Source organism: Vulpes lagopus, chromosome 4 (assembly GCF_018345385.1).
Source record: "Vulpes lagopus strain Blue_001 chromosome 4, ASM1834538v1, whole genome shotgun sequence".
Taxonomy (NCBI): Eukaryota; Metazoa; Chordata; class Mammalia; order Carnivora; family Canidae; genus Vulpes; species Vulpes lagopus.
Window position 1 is genome coordinate 7,164,609 of NC_054827.1, and position 20,733 is coordinate 7,185,341.

At 47.1% G+C, this 20,733-nt stretch overlaps 1 protein-coding gene across 1 annotated transcript; it reads right to left on the bottom strand.

The window, feature by feature from the left end:
- Window positions 1–3,041: 3,041 nt before the first annotated feature.
- Window positions 3,042–14,053, bottom strand: AGA (aspartylglucosaminidase). Its single transcript, XM_041753689.1, has 9 exons — window positions 13,667–14,053; window positions 11,214–11,367; window positions 10,097–10,209; window positions 8,804–8,916; window positions 7,309–7,423; window positions 6,476–6,551; window positions 5,548–5,655; window positions 4,769–4,902; window positions 3,042–3,310 (listed from the first exon to the last, which is right to left on the bottom strand). The coding sequence occupies exons 1-9, from the start codon at window positions 13,776–13,778 to the stop codon at window positions 3,210–3,212; spliced, it is 1,026 nt and encodes a 341-aa protein (XP_041609623.1). The 5' UTR covers window positions 13,779–14,053; the 3' UTR covers window positions 3,042–3,209.
- Between the last annotated feature and the right edge of the window lie 6,680 nt (window positions 14,054–20,733).

Here is a 20,733-nt window from a genome sequence, read left to right on the forward strand (position 1 = left end):
GGAAACTGCCAACTACCGTTTGCCACAAAAAGTTAGATCACGATCCATTTTTCCAACGTTCCCTTCCCAAGCACATTCTTGCTCTTACCAAGTTTTAGTGAAACCAATTCTGAGCTCCACTTGTGACTGGCTCCCAATTCTCTTTAACCTATGTGTCTCCCTTATGAATCCCAGTGAGCGCTGATAATCAAAACATCATCATCAGAGAGGTGGGCTCCCTCTCTGCACATGGTCACCTGGGACACAAAAAGGATTTCTAGCTTTTTAAAAGAAAAGACAACACCCCCGCAGCATTTAAGTAATGATATTTAAATCTAGAACTTAAAAAAATATGATTTCCAAAGCTAATTCCATTTCTGTCTTTCTACATTAGATATACAGGGAAATTATTTCCATCAGGAAGAATGAGAGTGGAAGAGAAAATACCTGGAAAAAAATAAGTGGGTTGTTTTCAATGTAGGGAAGATGTTAGAGTTTGGAGCCCATGGCCAGGAAAGAATTCTTGAGAGTTCTTTGGTGCAAAAAGGTACTTTTATTGAAGCTCAGGGACAGGCTTCCTGGGCAGAAAGCTGCCCTGGGGTCATGAGGTGTGGCCCATTGTATACTTTCAAGTTGTGAGGAGGTTAGGGGAGCATCGGTCTCTAAGGAATTTGGAAGCAAGGTCTCCAGGACCTTGAGGGGGATGGCTCTTGTTGGAAAAACCTCATTTATTACCATCTAATAAAACCTGAGTCATGAGACCCTTCAGATGTATATCAGTGGGCCGCGTGCTTGGGGGGATGATCGCCAACACGTATCTCAGTGGGTAGAGATAAAGAAGTTGCCAAAGGAATTTTTATATGTTAGAGTAGACCCACAGGATCCTGGGGGTCAGGCTAGGCTTGCCTGTTGCCCTCAGCAAAGTATTAACATAGAGGCAGCTGAGTCCCTAGAGGAATGTCACTCAGCCTTTTTCAAGGTCTTGTCTATGGGCTGTAGGTAGTGAGGAAATTAGTAATTTTTGTTCTGCCTTTGTTTCCCACATCAGTTTTTTTTTTTAAGATTTTATTTATTTATTCATGAGAGACACACAGAGAGAGAGACAGAGAGGCAGAGACACAGCCAGAGAGAGAAGTAGCCTCCATGCAGGGAGCCCGACGTGGGACTGATCCGGGGTCTCCAGCATCACACCCTGGGCTGAAGGCGGCGCCAAACCATTGAGCCACTGGAGCTGCCCCTCCCACAGCAGTTTTTATCAGCTAAATTTGCTGGAAAATGACAGGCCACAAAGATTTTCCATTTAGTTCTTCTGCTGCTACATGGCTGTCAAAAATATTAACAAATAACCAACACGCAAAACAGGGATTCCATCTGGATATAAATATACTGCAAGCTTAAATGTGCCTCCTCTCCCTGGTTCCAAGGCCCAGTATCAGATTTCAACAAATCAGTGTACCTCTTGAGAACCCCCAAAAGTAAGATTTTTCTCTTCTGCTCTACGGTGAATCTGTAGGATTATTTCCCTATTATTAGTTTACAGGCTACCATTATGTAGTCACTAATTTGTGAGTGATTTCATGGGGAAATGGCTATCTCAGATTCTCATTTGTGAAGAATCCGATTGGGTGGGCCAGTGTTCCACTGAAATGGAGGTATTTGCAATATGACCTCCAGAGGCCAAAGAAACCATAAGACCAAAGAAAAAGGCTGACAAGTGCAGCCTGACAAGACATGGTTTATTGAGGGAACTCAGGGACCGAAGTGAGTTTTGGGCAGCCGCAAGAGGTGTAGGGTCCACAACCCCACCTCCTGTTAAACCTTTTTTATAGATCTAGAGGCTGGATGATGGCCTGGGAGGAAATGTTGGAGAATCATAGTCCTCTCTCCAGAGCAGATCAAGGATGTTTTGCCTCAAGGACATACTTAAGAGTGCAGTTAAGTGAAACTATAGAGAGGGGGGTGGGGGTGCAGGGCTCCAGAAGTCTCAAGGTCACCCAGCCGTCCTCAGGGCAGACTGGTCCAAGATGGCAGGAGCTGGATTCTCACAGCTGGAGCAGAGGGTGTTTGTGAAGAGGTTCTCCAGACAGTTATACTCGGCATGGGCTGAGAACAAGTGACCTGAAAGCAATCTCAAAACTATAGCTCTCGAGCCCTAAATTATAAAGGACGCTAAATATTAAGATGGGAGGAAAAAAAAAAAACAGAGCAGATATACTACAGTTTGAAGACAATGATTATACACACAGATCTACTGTACACACAGATTTACATACACAAAATCACTATTTTTGAAGGAAAAGATGTGAAGAAGGCACACATACAACTCTCCGTCAGATAGCTGACCGAGTGCTGAGGGAAACCAAGCCAAGCTAGACAGTTTTCCGTCCCATCTCCAACTGCAATCACCAACCTCTGCACATGAGATCAGCAACACCACAGTATCAGTCAAGTCCCCTAAAACATTTTTTAGAACAAATTCTCCATACTAAGTTATTAGTAGCTCAAATGCCGGAGATTATTGTGACTAAAGAACTAAAGAACCTTCACACATGGAGAACTCCATCAGGGGAAAACAAAACAAAACAAAACAAAAAACAAAATAAAAAAAAGAAAGAAAGAAAAAACAACAACACAATGACTCATCAGAAGATTGCCCAGACTTTGGAATGCGTGCAAAACAAAACCACCTTCATTATGAACGGCATTCCTTCCTCTTCCAACTGGGAGGGAGCATTATGTAAAAGTGATAATCAGTGGTAAGAGACCCGACAGTGGAAGGTAATGAAACAGAATCAGGTCTAATCATGCTGTGACTCATCGCTATTTTGTTCTTTGGGTCTGAAAGACTTGGACACTGTAATTATTTTAAGTATCCAAATACACATTCTTTCCTCTGTCCTTAATAAATCACTATGGAAATAGATCCCCAAAGTAGCAATGTCTTGAAACACTGAGCAGAAATCCAAATATCACTTAAGATTTAAACATATACAAAATACACACATACATATTCATGGTCGGGGGATATGCAAAGCTTAAATAAAAAGATCATAAAAACCATGTCCGATACAGAAAGGGAAAGTGCTACTCCAGCACACGTTTATTTCTGCGCTTCTTCTTTTACACAAAGAAGGATGAATACGTGAGGCCTACGGTGTGATGACAGTGAGTCACCTTTCCAGCCTTTGTTTCTTTCCTCTTGAAATATAGATGCTGACGGAAAAGATGGATTAGATGCACTCTACTTTTTCTTCAGTTGGCTGATTTCTTAGAGAATTATAAACCATGAAGCTAAACTGAGTAAATGTTGGAAGTTTACCGCAAGCAGCACCTGGGGACCGAGAAAGAGGAGGTTGTCTGGGTAAACAGAGAATGCACATATATGTGACCCGTACAGACACGGCTTCCTCACCGTGCTGCTGGCTGTCCCTGCCCCGGAGTTAACTGAGCCACAGGGCAGCACTCTTCGAGCTGCCACTCTGGCCACAACAGGAGAGGCATCTCTTTGAACCTCCCAATACAGGCTGATTTGCTGCTATACACATATATGGTCTTTGCTACTATTATTTTTACTGTTTTCATACCCTTTTCTTAGTAAAAATAATGTAGGCGAGGGCTAAAAACTTTATTTCCCATGGGGCGCCTGCGTGGCTCAGTCAGTGCAGCGTCTGCCTTTGGCTCAGGTCATGATCTCAGGGTCCCTGCTCAGTGGGGAGCCTGCTTCTCCCTCTGCCCCTCCCTCTCCCCCCTTCTCTCTCGCTCTCTCTCAAATCAATACTCTGTGTCTGATCCAGTTCTCCTTGCTGAAGCGGTTTCCTGCTGCCCTAGCCATCCATGGCAATAGGGGGTTTCTTCTCCTGTCCAAACACCTGCAAGTCCCCTTCTAATGCCGTTACCTTAAAGAACCAGTCAATTTTAAAGTCATCTACAATTATATAATTGTCATTTTTACATCTTCTTAAATCCAGCTTTGAGCCTAGTTCTAAGGTTTATTTCTTAAGACGGAATCAATCAAACTGACTTATTTTAAACATAAAGCCTCCCCTCCCCACCCCATAACTTTTATTGACTTTGGTGTCTCAGTACTTAGAAAAGAATAAGGAATTCCTCAAACAAGTTTCTCAAATACAGAACTGTGGGAAGTAAAAGATCAAAGGACAGTAATAAGCAGTCTAACCTAATAAGTCATATTGATCTGTAAGCTGTCTATCTTCCCCATCTGAAAAGTCACTAATGAGAAGCAGCAGCGGTTGATCTTGAAACACTTTGAAACTATGATAGGCTCATAAGGACGAGCCTCAGATGCGCTGCAAAAATGATTCTGGCAACTTCTTTGGTTTACTAATTAGCAATACGTCTTGTACCGTGGAGCCCCAAGAAGATCTAAATGACTGAGACGTTAACAGGGTGACTGGAAAGGAAGTAGGGAAGATCCTCTGTGCCTGCCAACCCCTAATTAATAAAGGCACTGGACCAGAGTAGCCCATGTCAGCAAGTCCTGGGGCTGAAGCTACACTTCACGAGGGACCCAAGTCAGAGATAAGAACCACAAGCCAAAGACTGGGTCATGAGCAAAGGCACCCGGCCAGAGGGGAGGTGTTAGGTATATTTATGCACTTTGGGGGAAAAGGGGGTCCCGACGGATTCAACGCTTAACAAGTCCCTAGGGCCGACTCGATATAGTCCCTGTTTCCATTGCATAGAGCAAAACACACCACAATATTTTAAAGGGTATGTTTTCAACAACATTTACAAGTTCACGCAAATGCGGCTTCCAAATAAAACTCACCATAACTTCCAGTCACGTTGGCACAAATCACAGCCCCAAAGAAGTTTGGAAAATACTTCTGAATTCGGGAAATCACTTTCTGGCAAGCTATGGTTGGATCTTCTCCTTGTCTCATATACTCTACAGCTTGGTAGCTGATTTAAACAGAAGCGGAGCTTTAGTATCCCAGAGTAAACAAAGTCCAAGTTTGTTACGTGATGTTAGAAACCCCAAACCATCAAAATTGCCATGTTTGATACAACCTTGATGTAAGGTCTATCTTTTCAACTCACCCGCGCCTTCATTTCAAGTGAGGAGTGTTATTTCTGGCTCTGGCTGAGTAACTGTTACTTGGTAATAACAGCCAGAAGTCATTAAAAATAGAGGTTATGTTTCAACAAGAAACAGGGCTACAATTAATGGGGGAAATAGCGGGCATGTGCAAGACATGCAGGTGTAACCATCATCTCTCAGTAATTAATCGTACACCATGACTACGTGGCCTACTTTTATCATCAATTACCACAGTTCCTTTCCTCAGTGGCCTTACATAAATTATTTAAGTGCATCCTCAGTATTCTCGTCTGGGAAGTCAAGCAAGAAATATCCTATTTCGGGGGTGATGATCGCTTAAATGATCATCATCAAAAATGATAGAGGTGAAGGGTATGGAAGCAGACTTTCTAGAAAGCTCTTGTACACACAACATCGGACAGCATGGCACAAACACTTGTTTTCTGTCTTGCCAGACGCCTTCTCCTCCAAGGCTCTCTACGGGTCACAAATGGGAGAAGTCGCACCTTGGTAGAAAGCGCATCAGTATATCTCCATCGCCGGTGGCTGCCGCTGCTCCCGCTGTGTCATCCGCGTAGGCGCCAGCTCCGGGGACTGGCGAGTCTCCTACTCGGCTTAGGGAGGGCACGCACAGTCAGGCCAGGAAATCAAGCGCGAAGGCTAGATAGTACTTTTATGAGATGCTTCAACAGTGGGGGTTACTCCTCCCTGGCCACGGAGGATCGTTTTGGGTGAATTCTTCATCAGAACACAGAGAGCCAAGATTTTCATTAATTTCTCGATAAGGGTTCCAGGAACCTCAGCTAATGATTTGAGAATTAGGTACCAGCTGGTTAGAGGTCCAGACAGCATGGATGTACAGGGACTTTACTGCCATCCTTTGTCATCGGGTTTCTGGATTGTCTCAGTAGGGTTCAAACTGGTTCTCCCCAGCTATAATCTATTCCTGCTTTCCATCTCATGTGCCGAAATTTTACCAAGGTTCTTCCTTGTAATAAACCTTCAGTGGTTTCCTACAACTTTATGATAAGACCCAGAAATCCTTAAGCTGACTCAGGGCTCCCTGCAATGTGGCCAGTCCCCTCCACTCCCCAGCTTGGTCCAGCACCTGACATACAGGCGATTTCTCCTTCAGCCAGTGGAGCCCTGAACCCGAGCATGCACTACCCCCTGCACCTCCTTGTCCCGGAGGCTCCCTTTTCTTCCTGAGGCTCAGCGCCCCAGCATCTCTCCACTGGCCTCCCCAATGGACTGCCCCACTTACTCAGGCCACCACTGCTTTCCTTAGCTCCGAACCACTGGCTGCAATGCCTTTATTTACCTCGGCTGTGAGGGTGGGGTTGCGTGACATTTTGCACCTCTCGTTAGCACCTTGCACACACTGGTTTATACCCAATGAATATTTTTGAGATCTGGTCTTTGAGAAACACTAACCCGTGTATTTTGAATTTTAAACCATTTGTAGATGTACCAGCAGCCGTACGTCCCATCTTATGGACTACAACCATGCCTAGAAATGAAAAAAAAAAAAATCATTGTAGGTACCAGCTCTGAGGTTTATTTCCAATATAAACAAAATAATTGAGCAGTTGGTAATATAAATATCCTCATTCAATAATTTCAGGGAGAAGAAAATAAGAAGTTAAGGAATACTAAAAATTATACCACTTGCCTAAATTGTGATGTTTCAGAACCCAGTGTCAGAGCATCTTTTGGTAGACTTTCCATAGCCTTACCCTTCCAATTGCTCAGTTACTTTTCAGAGGCAATTTCAGAGAAAGCCATTTGATATAGAATAATGGAAAATTTCAACATGACACCTCGAATGTGGTAAACAATATAAAATTATCACAGAACTACATATCAAATACGGGTGCCTTCCTGGCTTGGTTGGAAGAGCGTGCAACTCTTAATCCAGGGATTGTGAATTCAAGTCCTATGTTGGCGTAGAGATTACTTAAATAAGCGAATAACAAAAACTTAAAAAAAAAACCCTACATATCAAAGATTTAAAAATCTACAAGTGACTAATCACTAGATTTTAGGGGCCTTGTGTAATTTACCTAAAAGTATATAGGTACGAAGGAAAGAATGTGTGTGTGTGTACACCTACCCACATATGGCTTTACTTGGCAGTGAAAACAGTTAAAATCACCTTCTGGCACATAAATGGGGATGAAGAAGTTAAGAACTACAGAACAGCAATGGCTGAAATGGCTGAAATTAATTTTTTAACCATAAAAAAAATCATATAAAAGGCAAATTACCAATTGTATCATGACCATAATTATTTCCTGTTTCTTTATAGGTAGATCCTTCTTGCTTTAAGAAACCAGGTGGTTTGTAAGGTCCACAGTATTTTGAAGCATCTGGTACAACATTCTGTGAACAAGATCTAAGTTTTAGTTTTTAGAAAGATTCGTTTGAGAAATTGGTAAGTAGTTACATACAATGACTAAACATTAGCGAGAAACCCAAGGGATGTCTGGTAACTGAAAGATATAAATTAAAAACCAAAGATTAGCTAAGTCTTATGTGAACAGATGGATATAATTTTATTTAATGCTTAGTCTAGTCTCAGAACTACATAATATAGGAGAGATATATCCACATTGTCTGGAAAAGACCCCCGGTTTTTTTCTCTCTCTGCATGGCTAAAGTTCTCCACACAATGGCAGTTCTAAATGAAGATTTTTGTATTAGATCCTAATCCTCAAAGGAATTAGGCACACAGCCTGACCTTTAAATTTTGCAATTTGTGCTCTGGCCAACAAAGAATTCTGAGATTTAAAGCAAAATCCATTTTAAAACCCTCTTTATTTCAAAGCTAGGTTCATGTGAACATATTCTGAGTTGGAACCTCGGAGTCCTCTATGGATTTTAAAGACACAAGAAGATCATTCAAATTCATGAATTTAGGTTGTGTATATGGATTGGTATTTAATCGAGAAACCTATCACTCCTGTCTCACTCATTCCTGTATTTGGTACCTGCCCTGACCCAGTTTTGTATACTAGCCTCTTTCAAATGCTAACCCTAGAGACGCGTTGGTTACTCAAAGGTAATTAGGATGCAGGTGGAAGAAACAGAGGAGAGACCACGGTAGCCACAGAAGGGTTCTGGATGGCAAAGACAAACTGACTTGCACTGAGAGTCCCAATGATTTAAAGATAAATGATCACCATGAACACACCAGCCACCTGATAGTACAGATGCCGTCACACAAGGGCAACATACTGGGTATACGTCACACGGGTAAAATGCAAGACATTTTTTAGAAAAATGGTTTCTAAACTTTGACTTTTTTAGACGTGGAACTTTTTGTTGCAAAGAAATCTGAGCAGAGCAGATCTGACTGACACCACCTCCTGTTGCCCACAGCAGGGCTGCCACAGTTTGAGAACTGCTGCCAGGAGCCAGTTTTCCGTCCCCTACAAGCCCGAGGAGCAGTTAAGGAGCTTCTGCGAACATCGCGCCCAGAGTCTACTTAAGCCATTGGTACAACCAGGGTGCTAACCAGCTCTTGAGCCAACAGAAGACAAGAAAGCGCAGACGGGTGTCACTTCATATTTTCTAGTGGTTTACTTTTACACACTTTTTCTTTCTAGACACAGGCAGAGAAAGGCAGGCTCCCTGCGGGGAGCCCAATGTGGGACTTGATCCCAGGACCCCAGGATCACACCCTGAGCCAAAGGCAGACGCTCAGCCACTGAGCCACCCAGGTCCCCTAGTGATTTACTTTTAAAAAATATGTCTACATACCTTCCAGTAATTTGGCTGGCAATTCCGAGCGAGCCAATCGGAATGAAGCGCTCGAGAAGCATTGGTAGATAAATCCTCGCTGATGAATCCCATACTTTCAGCAAACTTTGTGGCTGGAGATTAGGAAGAAAAGAAAACTATGATTTAGTTAAGCACTGCCTTCTACATAAAACACTTGTAGAGGCCGCGTCCTTGGTCAGCGGTCTCTCAAGGTGGGTTCACTACCCCGGGGGCCCACGGAGACTGAGAGGAACATTCAGACACGGGCGGTTTTCAGGACACCAACCGCCATGTGTCCTTCCTAAACCTGATCTGCTTGGGACCCGAGGAGTGTATACTGTGACAGTTCTCCTTTCCATCCTCCATCTCCCTTCGTGTCCATCACAAAAGAAAAACACCCCTCTCACCCACCAAGAATCTTACTGTCCTAACCGGGGTGCGGTGCCCAGCGTTGGAAGACCAAACCAAGACCCTTCTCTACTGGCTGCTGTTTTAAAGTTTGCCCTAACCCAAATTTGGATTTTTATTACAGATCTAAAGCTCTTTCAATTTTATACTCATTAAATCAGTACTGCAGTATTTGATTAACCAAGCTTCTGCAGATTTTGTGATTCATGGGACTTTTCTGATGTAAGAAATACTTCTTTATTTATGCATATCCCTTCCCACGGTGATTTTTTTTTTTCCAGCATTCTTCTGCCGTATGCCCTTAGGAATTTTTTAAAATAGAAAATTAGGCACTCTGAAAAAAAAACAAAAAAAAAAAAAACCAAAAATAAAAACAAGGGCCAACTGGGCTCCACATGTGACTAACAGATCCTTTTGCTTCTTGGGCAGTTTTTAATTATGTCTTCTGGCGAAACTGAAGGATGCCTACGTGTGGAGTTGTTAACCTAAGTCATCATTAAAAAGTATTTTTGATTATGGATCACTGTATGATTTTTGGCATACAACTTGGAAGACGTTCCAGCAAAACAACTCGGTTGCCCATCTTCTGAAGGAAGAATGCTCCTTGGTCTTCCACTGACAGAGCAAATTCAGGGAGAGCAATGCTGTTGACTCATTTTTCCATCCAGCAATTACCTATCTATAGAGAATAAACCAGTTTTTGTTTAAATCCTATTTTAAAGATGAAGAAAGTGTGAATTTAGAAGTAACTTACCTGCCAGAAAACAGATATTAAGTAAAACAGCTGGAATTTGGACGTGGGTCAGCTTTTATCTGTTCTATCTTTTGCACCATGAAGAATACAGACAAAGGACTAGTTAAAGCTTCGGTGTAGTCAAAATATACCTGACTCTCCCACTAAAAGCGTGTGCGCTGTATGTTCCAGTACTTTCCGTGCCACACCAATAGCGTTCTTAATTCGTCTGAGATCTCCTACTGCTCCTACGTTCATGGTAGTGCTACAAGAAAAGAAGTAGGGTTCGATTTATTGTGGTACTTTCAAGATAGAAACAATATTGGTTTACTCCAAGCAATGGTTTGTAGGGTAAACTCGACCGTCTTGACGTAAACAGGACAGCACATCTGTAAGGTTCACACAAATTCCCACAACCAGACAAATTAAGGAACACACAGCGCATCAATGTATCATGTACTCCAACAGCACCTCCATCCTGTTTCTTGTGGTGCATTTTAAGCTTGGCTTCCACCAGGGGTTTGGTGTGAAGGCTTTGGGTCATGCAAAGCACAGCCTATGCGGATGGCAGGTAAATGATGCTTTACCTGGCCAGGGACATATTTTCTTAGCACCTCTGGGACTCTGGGCAAGCAGAGTACCTGCTTCCATGTGACGATGCATTTTTTTTTTTTTTAAAGATTTAATTAGTTAATTTATCTGAGAGAGTGAGCAAGAGAGACACACACACACACACACACACACACACAGAGCGTGACCAGTGGGGAGGGGCAGAGAGAGAGGGAGAAGCTGACACCCTGCTGAGCAGGGAGCCTGATATGGGGCTCGATCCCAGGACCCCAGGATCGTGAGCCAGAGGCAGAGGCTTCCCGACTGAGCCACCCAGGCGCCCCCCACCCCCATGTAATATTTCTTTTTTTAAAAATTTTTATTTATTTATGATAGAGAGAGAGGCAGAGACACAGGCAGAGACACAGGCAGAGGGAGAAGCAGGCTCCATGCACCGGGAGCCCGACGTGGGACTCGATCCCTGGTCTCCAGGATCGCGCCCTGGGCCAAAGGCAGGTGCTAAACCACTGCGCTACCCAGGGTTCCCTCATGTAACATTTCTATTATTACGATGATTTTCTCTTAATGGAGAGGGAGGCCCCTGGGGTTTGGAAAGGTCCAGGTACACTAGGGGGTTCTGACCTGACAAAAGTCCCGATTCCTCTACTTGGCTCCCAGAAGGCTGATCAGTGTCACCTGCGTGGGGGGCTGAGCTCCTACCCGTCCATGATCATGGCATCCAGCGTGGTTTCTCCAAGCTCATCGGGACTCCCTCCAAAGCCCACGGTGCCATCGCACTGCTCCCTCTCGCAGGTGGCACAGCCCTGCTCCACGGCATCCAGGGGACCGCCTCCCGATGCCAGAGTCCTCCACGCTGTGAACCAGATCCCAGCAGGGCTTGTTCATACATTGATTTTTTTTTTTTTTTCAGTGCCAAAGGCAACAGAGCAGAAACGTTTTGGGAACTCATACCCCCCAAAATTTTTTTCACTTAACTCTACGTTAAATAGAATTTTAGTGTATTAAGCGCTATCGAGAAAGGATGTAGACAGAAATCACATAATGCAACTGTTTACTGTGAAGGATGTGAAGACTCTGCCTCCTGACGTAAAGTGAGGGGCGTTTTGTAGTTGCGAGTATTTCTATGCTGCGTAGAAGGGCCTCTCCTTCCATTTTCTAAGAGAGGCCGCTAAAAGGCATTTAAAAATGAACATTCATTGAATCATAGTCCTATAAACTTCTCCTGCATCATTAGGTTATAAAAAATAGAACCAAAAAAAAAAAAAAAAAGAACCAGTACTAGATACGCCTAGTGCTTTGGTTGAGGCAACACGAATCACCAAACCCGAACAGCAATTCAGGACAACCTGGGCCTCATCCACTAATCGGCACGACAGCCGCGCAGGTAAGTACTAGACAACTGTTATCCTCATCTTAAACGGGAAGAGGCAGGGGATTCCTGGGTGGTTCAATGGTTTAGCGCCTGCCGTGGGCCCAGGGCTTGATCCCCGGGATCGAGTCCCACATCGGGCTCCCTGCATGGAGCCTGCTTCTCCCTCTGCCCCTCTCTTTCTCTGTCATGAATAAATAAACAAAATACTTAAAATAAATAATGAGGAGGCAGCCCTGGAGAGGCCAAGGAAGCTCTAGACATGCCCAAGGTCAGGCGGCTGGTGGGCAGCACAGCCAGGATTTGGGCTCCGGGGGCCCTGCTGTTTGCACTACTTTGCACTGTGAGCCCCAGACACTGAGAAGGAAAAAAGAAAAAAAAGAAAAAAATCTTTGGTGCTCAGTGTCTTCCTTCATAAAGGGAGAATTATTTGAAGGGAAGGTGCTCTTACTGGTAATTTCTTTTCTTTTTTTTTTTTTAAAAGCACATTTTTTTTTAATTTTTATTTATTTATGATAGTCACAGAGAGAGAGAGAGGCAGAGACACAGGCAGAGGGAGAAGCAGGCTCCATGCACTGGGAGCCCGATGTGGGATTCGATCCTGGGTCTCCAGGATCGCGCCCTGGGCCAAAGGCAGGCGCCAAACCGCTGCGCCACCCAGGGATCCCTTACTGGTAATTTCTAAGTGTCACTCCCGGGCCTCCAGGCTGGCGGGCAGATTTCAGGAGGGGCCCCTGTCCCGGCGCACGCGGCTCTGCCCCGCCCGGGCCCCACCGCGCAGTTGCCTTCTCACCCCGTGTGCTCTCCGTCCCCGTCCCCGACCCTACGCGGCCCGTCCCCTGCGCTGCCCTCCGCCAATCCGCAGCCTGCGCCGCCCCAGAGGTTTAAGGAGCGGCCTCAAAGGTGAGGGGAAGGACACCTGTGCTTGGGGCTGGCGGCCCTTCGCGGAGCTGCAGCCCAGTTCAGGGTCCGGGGCCCAGGTTACGGGGTGGGGAGGCCGACGAGAGGCAGCCCCCCCCCCCAGGTCATGGGTGGAGAGGCCACAGGGGCGGCCCCCAGGTTAGGGGGTGGAGAGGCCACAGGGGCGGCCCCCGGGTCACGGGGTGAAGAGGCCACAGGGGCGGCCCCCGGGTCACGGGGTGAAGAGGCCACAGGGGCGGCCCCCGGGTCACGGGGTGGAGAGGCCACAGGGGCGGCCCCCGGGTCACGGGGTGGAGAGGCCACAGGGGCGGCCCCGAGGTCACGGGGTGGAGAGGCCACACAGCCCCCCGGGTCACGGGGTGGAGAGGCCACAGGGGCGGCCCCCAGGTTAGGGGGTGAAGAGGCCACAGGGCGGCCCCCGGGTCACGGGGTGGAGAGGCCACAGGGGCGGCCCCCGGGTCACGGGGTGAAGAGGCCACAGGGGCGGCCCCCGGGTCACGGGGTGAAGAGGCCACAGGGGCGGCCCCCGGGTCACGGGGTGAAGAGGCCACAGGGGCGGCCCCGAGGTCACGGGGTGGAGAGGCCACAGGGACGGCCCCCCAGGTTAGGGGGTGGAGAGGCCACAGAGGCGGCCCCCAGGTCGGAGGTCAGGGGACCCCGGGCCCGCCCCCAGGAGTCTCGCACCGAGGCCCGAGCTGCGGCAGGTCAGCAGCCGCCTGCGGGCAGGTGGGCGCGGCCGAGCCGAGCAGGGGCCCCCCCGGAGCCCCCGGAGCCCCGGCGGGAGGGTCGCCCCAGCCCCGGTCCCGGTCTCGGTCTCGGTCCCCGCAGGGCCCGCCCCGCCGCGCAGCCCCGCCGGCCGCACCTGCTTCGGTCGCGTTCCTAAAGGGCCAGGTGTTGAGGACGAGGGGCAGCAGGCCGCGGCCCAGCACGAGCGGCGGCAGCAGCAGCAGCGCCAGGCCGCACCTCCCGGCCATGGCCGCGCCCCCGCGATCCCCGCGATCCCCGCCCGCCGGCGGCTTCCTGCGGCGCGGGCCGCGCTCCCGCTGCTCTCGCGAGACCTGCCTCCTCGGGGCGGGGCGGGGCGGCGCGGCGCGGCCTGGGGGCGCTCCGGTGCTGCCCCGGCGCTGCGGGCTCCTGGCGGGTGTTCGCGTGTCTGTAGCGGTTACCGGACTGACTGCTTCCCCGGTTGTGAAGGGCGGACTGAGCCGAGAAATGAGAAATGATGCAGCCCGGGTTGCACGAGCCCGGGAACATTTCCCTTTGCTTTTCGCTTACGATCCTTTAAGTGCAAAGTTGAGGTGGACGGACACCTGGCCAGATGCGGGATGCGCCCCGGGACCCCTGGCCCCGGGGATCCGGGATAGGGGGGCGATCGGGGGCGGGGGGAGGCAGGCCCGCTAAGAGCCCAGCGTTTCTGCAGGAGGAGCTCTCGTGCTCTCGTGGTAAACCCGGAGCTAAAGAAGAGGCGCCTCTGGGCAGGGCTCCCTGGGGCGCACCTCCCGGGGCTCCCGGGGCTCCCGGCAAGGTCGCAGAGGTCCCCGCCTTCCCGCCCCCCCACCTGTGTGCTGACCACCTGTGTGGACAAAGGTGGGGTGGAGCCTTCAGGTGGCTAAAAGGTACACTGACCAATAGTAAAGAATTCGACAATGATTTTTAAGTATATTTGTTTTTAACTTATTTTGACTTATTTTGCTTATTTTTAAGTAACCTCTCCAATACATTGTGGAAAACTTCACTGGTAAACGTCTACTCCCATCTTTTTAACTAATAGGGGAGGTTTGGGGGGAATTGATACAAAAGAATAGGTGGCGCCTCTGAATTGTTCCTGGAGCAGCATTTCTGGCAAAGAGTTGTTTGGGGTGTAGGAGGGTGGAGCTGTGTTCAGTTCTTCAGGGACTGGGCTGCGTCCTGGGGACTTTGTGTGGCTGACCCACCCACTCTGCTCTGTTCCCCTCAATTTGCATCTTTATTTCAGGGAAACTCTTCCAGGGAGATGGGAAAGGAAAGGTCCCTGTGTTCTTAGCGCTGCACATATGCAGTGTTTTCGTAAATCCTCCTCACAACGGCTTCAGAATGATTTCCTTTCTGGGTGCATGCTTCATTTCAGCTTAGGGCTAAGGCCTAAAGGCGTCCTGTGGAGCTCTGATGGTCAGTTTGCAGTTGGCCACTCTCTGGGGGTGGAGCTGCAGGAAAAACAACGCTTTAGAGTATCTGGCCAGGCTTCCCCTGACAGTCAATGCTTCTGACCCTACTGAACAGCCCTCTAGATGTGAGGGGCATCCTCAAAAAAGGTGCAAAAGTCACCCTCCCAAGATCCAGAGCCACTCTCAAGGATAACCAACGGGAAGGAAAGACAATTTTCCTGAGAGCGGGCAACAGCCAGTAGGACCCCAGGCGCAAATGGGGCGCAGTTGGCATTTGTGCACAGCCGTGTCTTCGGGGCCCAAACCTGACAGGTGCCAAGCCAAGTTCTCAAGACACAAAATGAGACAAACAAGAAGGCAGCTGTACCCTGGAGAGAGAGGACTGGCTGCCAGCGGGCACCTAAAAGCAAGTCCCTGGGTCACAATGCAAAGATCTAATTCTTGAAATGCTTTTTGGCCTGGCAACCTGAATTTGGAGAGGAAGGGGCAAAGCAGCATTTTACCTTCATCATCTCTCCACCGGACACCACAGGTGGGGCCTGGGAAAGCCAGCTGACGTTGCTAAGAATTCCCGCCCTTTGCCAGCTTCTCCCGGTTTCCCCAGGGTTCTGGTTGAAGGCTGCAGAGGGAGTGGGGTGTCCTAGCTGTTCTCCCCCTGGTCCCCAGAAACTCTAGACGAGGAAAAATGATCTTCCCTCCCCGTTTAGGATAGTGCTTCGCCCAGACCCCCTTTATTCTAGGGCAGCTCCTGAATGGATGAGGTCATCTAAAGTGGTTTAAAGTTCTCCGTGGCAGCTGCTGCGATTCAAGGCTATTTTCGGCAAGCTGAATCTGCCTGTGCAGCCATAAAACACAATTTTATTCACCCAAGGCCTCACGCTGGACCTTAAACCGAAGTCCAGCGTGAGGTCGAAGCCAGGCCCCCTACAGCCAGGTTAGGACCCAGCCCGGTTTCCAAGTTGGACCTGACCAGGAAAGAGAAACTCTCAAATGAACCCTGAGAGCTCCTAATGCAAAAGCTGCGGATGGAACAGGACCGCCCCCGCCCCAGCACCCAGCACCCAGCACCTCCAGAGGCCACAGGACAGCAGCTGAGCTCGAGGCACTCACAGGTACTCACAGGGTTCCTTGTTCCCCCTTCCCTTCTCTCTTCTGGCCCCAGAGCTTTTAAAAGATAAACTGAGGCATGTTGAAAAACCTGAGTTTGTTTGACAAAACTTGATTCAAATTGGGCGGCATCTGATCTAGCGGATGAAGGGGGCCACGAGGAGCTGGACCAAATCAGAGCTTTCTACCGGGAGATGGGGGTGGGGGGATGGGCAGCGAGGAAAATCAGAGTAGGCGAAGGGGTGGGTCAACGACTTCAAGGTTGCTTTCCTCCCTGGGTGGGCAGGGGACCCTCAGCGGGTTACCGGGTGCTGCTCATGACATTCCCAATGGCCCGGTTTAAGGCTGTTTCTGGGAGAGCCCAGGCTATCATGAACTCTGGCCTTGGTGACATAGGCCATGGTGTAAACAGCTTCATATTTAGACCCGTTGCCTTGTTTCCAGCAGCAGGCATGGTGGGAATGCGGGTTTTGAGGGTTTGGGGGTGTAGGCACAGTCGGAGCCAGTAATCCCTTGGGGCTCCTTGCTAAGGGAAGCCGCATGAGCACATCCTGTTGCCGAGCATTTACACATTTACCTCGACTCTTATTAAAATATTAACTTGGTAGGAGTTGTGAGGTTTCTCAAAATCTTCAAGGCTTCATTGCTATGAAATCAAAGATGCAGTTTCAACAGCATCAGCATAGCCTGGAAGAAGCATCCCGAGGCCGGGTGACGGTGGGTGCAAGTGAAGAAAAGGTCACAAATTGGGGATTTGGGAGGAGGGACAAGTCACCTGTGCTGGTATAATCGGGATGAGGTAATGCCATGTGAAATTAAAAGGGGGTGAGGGACGCCTGGGTGGCTCAGTGCCTGAGTGTCTGCCTTGGGCCCAGGGCGTGATCCTGGAGACCTGGGATCGAGTCCCGCGTCGGGCTCCCCGCATGGAGCCTTCCTCTCCCTCTGCCTGTGTCTCTGCCTCTCTCTCTCTCTGTGCCTCTCATGGATAAATAAACAAAATCTGTAATTAGAATAAATAAAATAATAAAATGAAAGAGGGGGTGGAACAGGATAAGAAAGCAAGGAAAACATGTACTGTGTATCCACTTAATTTTCATTAGCCCCTGAACCAAGCCTTAGTATTTTTGCTACGTCAGGAGTCAGGACGTGACTTTGGTGAAAGGACGTGTCATGAAAAATGCTCCCTTGCAGCTCCTCCTTACAATGAAGTCATTTGTGTTTCTTCTGGCTGAAAGAGCCTGAGCTTTGTTACCTCCACTAAGTCCACCCTTTTCCCCAGTACTACTCTCTCCTGACTTGAACTCAAAATTCCTAACCGAGAAACGCAGCTGATCTGTTGGTTGCAGGAAGTTGGCTAAATTATACTATAGTGGAAATGTCTGAGGAAGAGGTGTCAATAGGTCAGCTTCCCCAAGAGCATTTGTATTTAGAATAATTAGTATGCTACCCCCAAAAGGAATCTGATGTATTTAGTGGCTTTTTAGCGTCGATTAAAATACCCAGTGGGTCCACTATCCTGTTATCCTAAACTTAGGGTCATGTCTGCAGCTCTGCCTTGAAGATGTTGACATGCTCTGGATATCTGGGTTCCTTCTGGGTTAATTTTTCTTTAACTAACATTTGGAGAATACTTTGAGTTTTAATCTTGGAAGTGTCCTCATGTTACGCTTAGGTCTTCATATAACCAGATCCCTATGCTTTATTTTGAGGTAACTCTAAATGAAGACAGACATCAATTGATCAATTAGGTGGTAGACCTTTAAAAAAATGGTTCAGGGTTTCCCCAGCATCCTCTCCAATTTTTCATTCTCTTAAATCATTCATTCCACATACCAGCAGAAATGCGCAGCATTACTGAGGAAAGGATTAGTTACACATTATTTTTACTTAAATTTAGACTGCATTGCATAGTTTTCTTTGGTAGGATGTTTATCAGTTGGGTGGATGGACTCCCAGGGAGATTCTCAAGACATGGATGTCAAGATGTAGGACCACCACCTATCAGCCATGGGTTACTCAGCTAGTCTTCCCGATGCCCCCTTCCTTTTTCTGAAACTTGGAGAAAATAAGAGTGTTCTTAGTCCTACGAAGTTTTGTGAATGAGGGAGGACATGGGAAAGGTAGAGTACTAGGCAGATTGAATAAAATTCTTTTGTTTAAGTGGCATCCACCCAGCATCCATCAGCTGATGTCTGGGAAGAGGCGGTCCAGAACTGTACAAAGCAGCAATTTGCGATTCAGAAAAAAAGCAATTTGCGATTCAGAAATTTCTACGGAAATTCTAAAGAGTTGGCCAGACACCTTTAATGTGTTTTAAAGTGACTCCTTAGAATTTCCCCGACTCTCTTAAGTGGAAATTAAAAATCAGGTTTTCTATCGACTTTGAGCTGCCTAAAATTTGGGCTCAGTGTTTACACATCTGGCCCATCGCTGGGTGGTGCGATTTCCGAGTGACTTAAAGACATCACCCTGCAGCCTCCCCAAGGGGACAGACTCCCATGGAAGGTTAAGGGATGTTACAGAGTCTTCCTGTGTGGGGTGGGGGTGGGGGTGCAGGAGGCTGTAGGCTCCCCTCCATTCCCTCTAAACCTCGTGGCTTTCAATTTATCAGTCTCAGAGGGATGAAGAGTTGAGTCTCTCCTGATAGCATTTGAAGCTGTGGTTCCACAGAGGATTTAACGCTGTGGTTGCAGGGAGTCTAGGTATTTCAAATCTGAGGCTTAAAAATCTAAGCCGTCCCCTCCGGCTTTTGCACTGATGCTGTGAAATCCATTTGCGAAACATGCCCACGGTTTGCTACTTGTTCAAAGCCGGAAGCGTGACTTGGCATTGAAATAATAATTTCTTTTTCAGGAACTCCCCACGGAACCTGGGTTATCTCAATACAAGTTATTTATTTGATTGGCGTTTGCTCTTGTCAGTTTCTCCAACTGTAAGTGATGAAGGTTGCTAATGCTAGAGCATCTGTGGCACTTCCACCGGGTTTCTAAGTTGAATCCGCTTTCCCGTTAATCTGGGAACACTTGATCTTACTCCCTGATTATATGTCCTGGATGAAATTAAAGTCTATTTCATTAGACAGGAGTAAGTGTGATGATTCTACAGATGAAAAAAGAAAGTTTTCTTTCTTTCTCAATTTTTTTTTCTTTTCTGGTTCATGCCCCTGAAACCGTTTGTCGAATCGATGGCAGATTCAAGTCACAGACTTGTTTTCGGCTCTTTAACCTTTAAAAGTCATCTTAGTGATGTCTAGGACCAACACTGCCTAGTGGGATGTTGGCCTATTAAGTGGTTTCTTCTCAAAATAGCTTCTATCCGATGTACTTTCAATCTGTAATATTAATACCGGGCCAGTGCGATGATAAAATTATCGTAACAGGGATATAGCAGATCCTTTTACGTCGTGTAATCTGCTTTTTATGACGACTGTAATGTCACGCTGTCTTCAGGAACGGGATCTATTATCGCACCGCAGGCCCAGGGCAACAGGATAAGCTTCGTGGCGTCTTTCTGCCGCTTCAAGCATTGGTCTGACATTGGGACCTAGTGTTGCAGGTTATTTTAGTGAAGAAATTTAACAGTAAAAGCAAAATTCTAAAACAATGATGACTTACCGTGACTACTCTCACTGGGTAAAATGAGTCTTAGGCAGATCATGATTTAAATGGAAAAACGTTCCAGGGAACAGATGTATCCTGTGAATATTTATCCAGCTCGTCGTCCCAGTGGTTCATATAAAGATTTGTAAAGAAAGATGATCTTACAAGCGACTTAGTGTTTATTTTTTCATGGTTTGGAAGCATACGTCCTCGTCAGCAGTCTCCGTGCATGTTAGCCCTTAGAGGAGATCGCCTCCCTTTTAACATGTTGGATTATCTGTTTGATGAAAGAGCCTGACGTTATATTCGTTGGTGTGTGACCTGCTCTTTTATTTCAGATATCTTTAACCTCCTTGCATGTCACTAATATTCTTTATACTGCTTTAAACCCTTTATGTTGTGAAATAGAACGTAAATCTGGAAAAGCGCATAAGACATAAACACACAGCTTAAAGAATTTTGCATAAAATGAACACCCACGTAATCACCAATCATGCCAACAAAGAAAAAGTTTTGAGCATCCTAGAAAACCCCTCACTGCTCACACAGCATCATTTTTTTTAATTTTATTTTTTTACACAGCATCATTTTTAATGGAGGTATACAATTCTTTTGTGACTGAGCACAACTTTATTTATTTATTTATTATTTATTTATTTATTTTTTAAAGATTTTATTTATTTATTCACGAGAGACACAGAGAAAGAGGGAGGCAGAGACACAGGCAGAGGGGGAAGCAAGCTCCATGCAGGGAGCCTGATGTGGGACTCAATCCTGAAACTCCAGGATCACGCTAGGCCACCCAGGGATCCCCTGGACACAACTTTATTGTTTTCTACCACCTTTTAAATTGTAGGTCTTTCTATGCCAATCATTTTTCAGACTGGAACTGTCAGGCATTACGCTGAGTTTATCCTATAGACTAGCAATGAAAATAGTGTCATGCTGGATCCTGGGTGAAGGTGAACAGTAGGAATTCGAGACTCCGGCCTGGCTCAGGTGGGAGAGCAGGTGAGTTCAGTCTATCACCAGCAGTCTGTTACTAACAGAATCAGCGCAGATTGGGAGGTTAAGCAGGT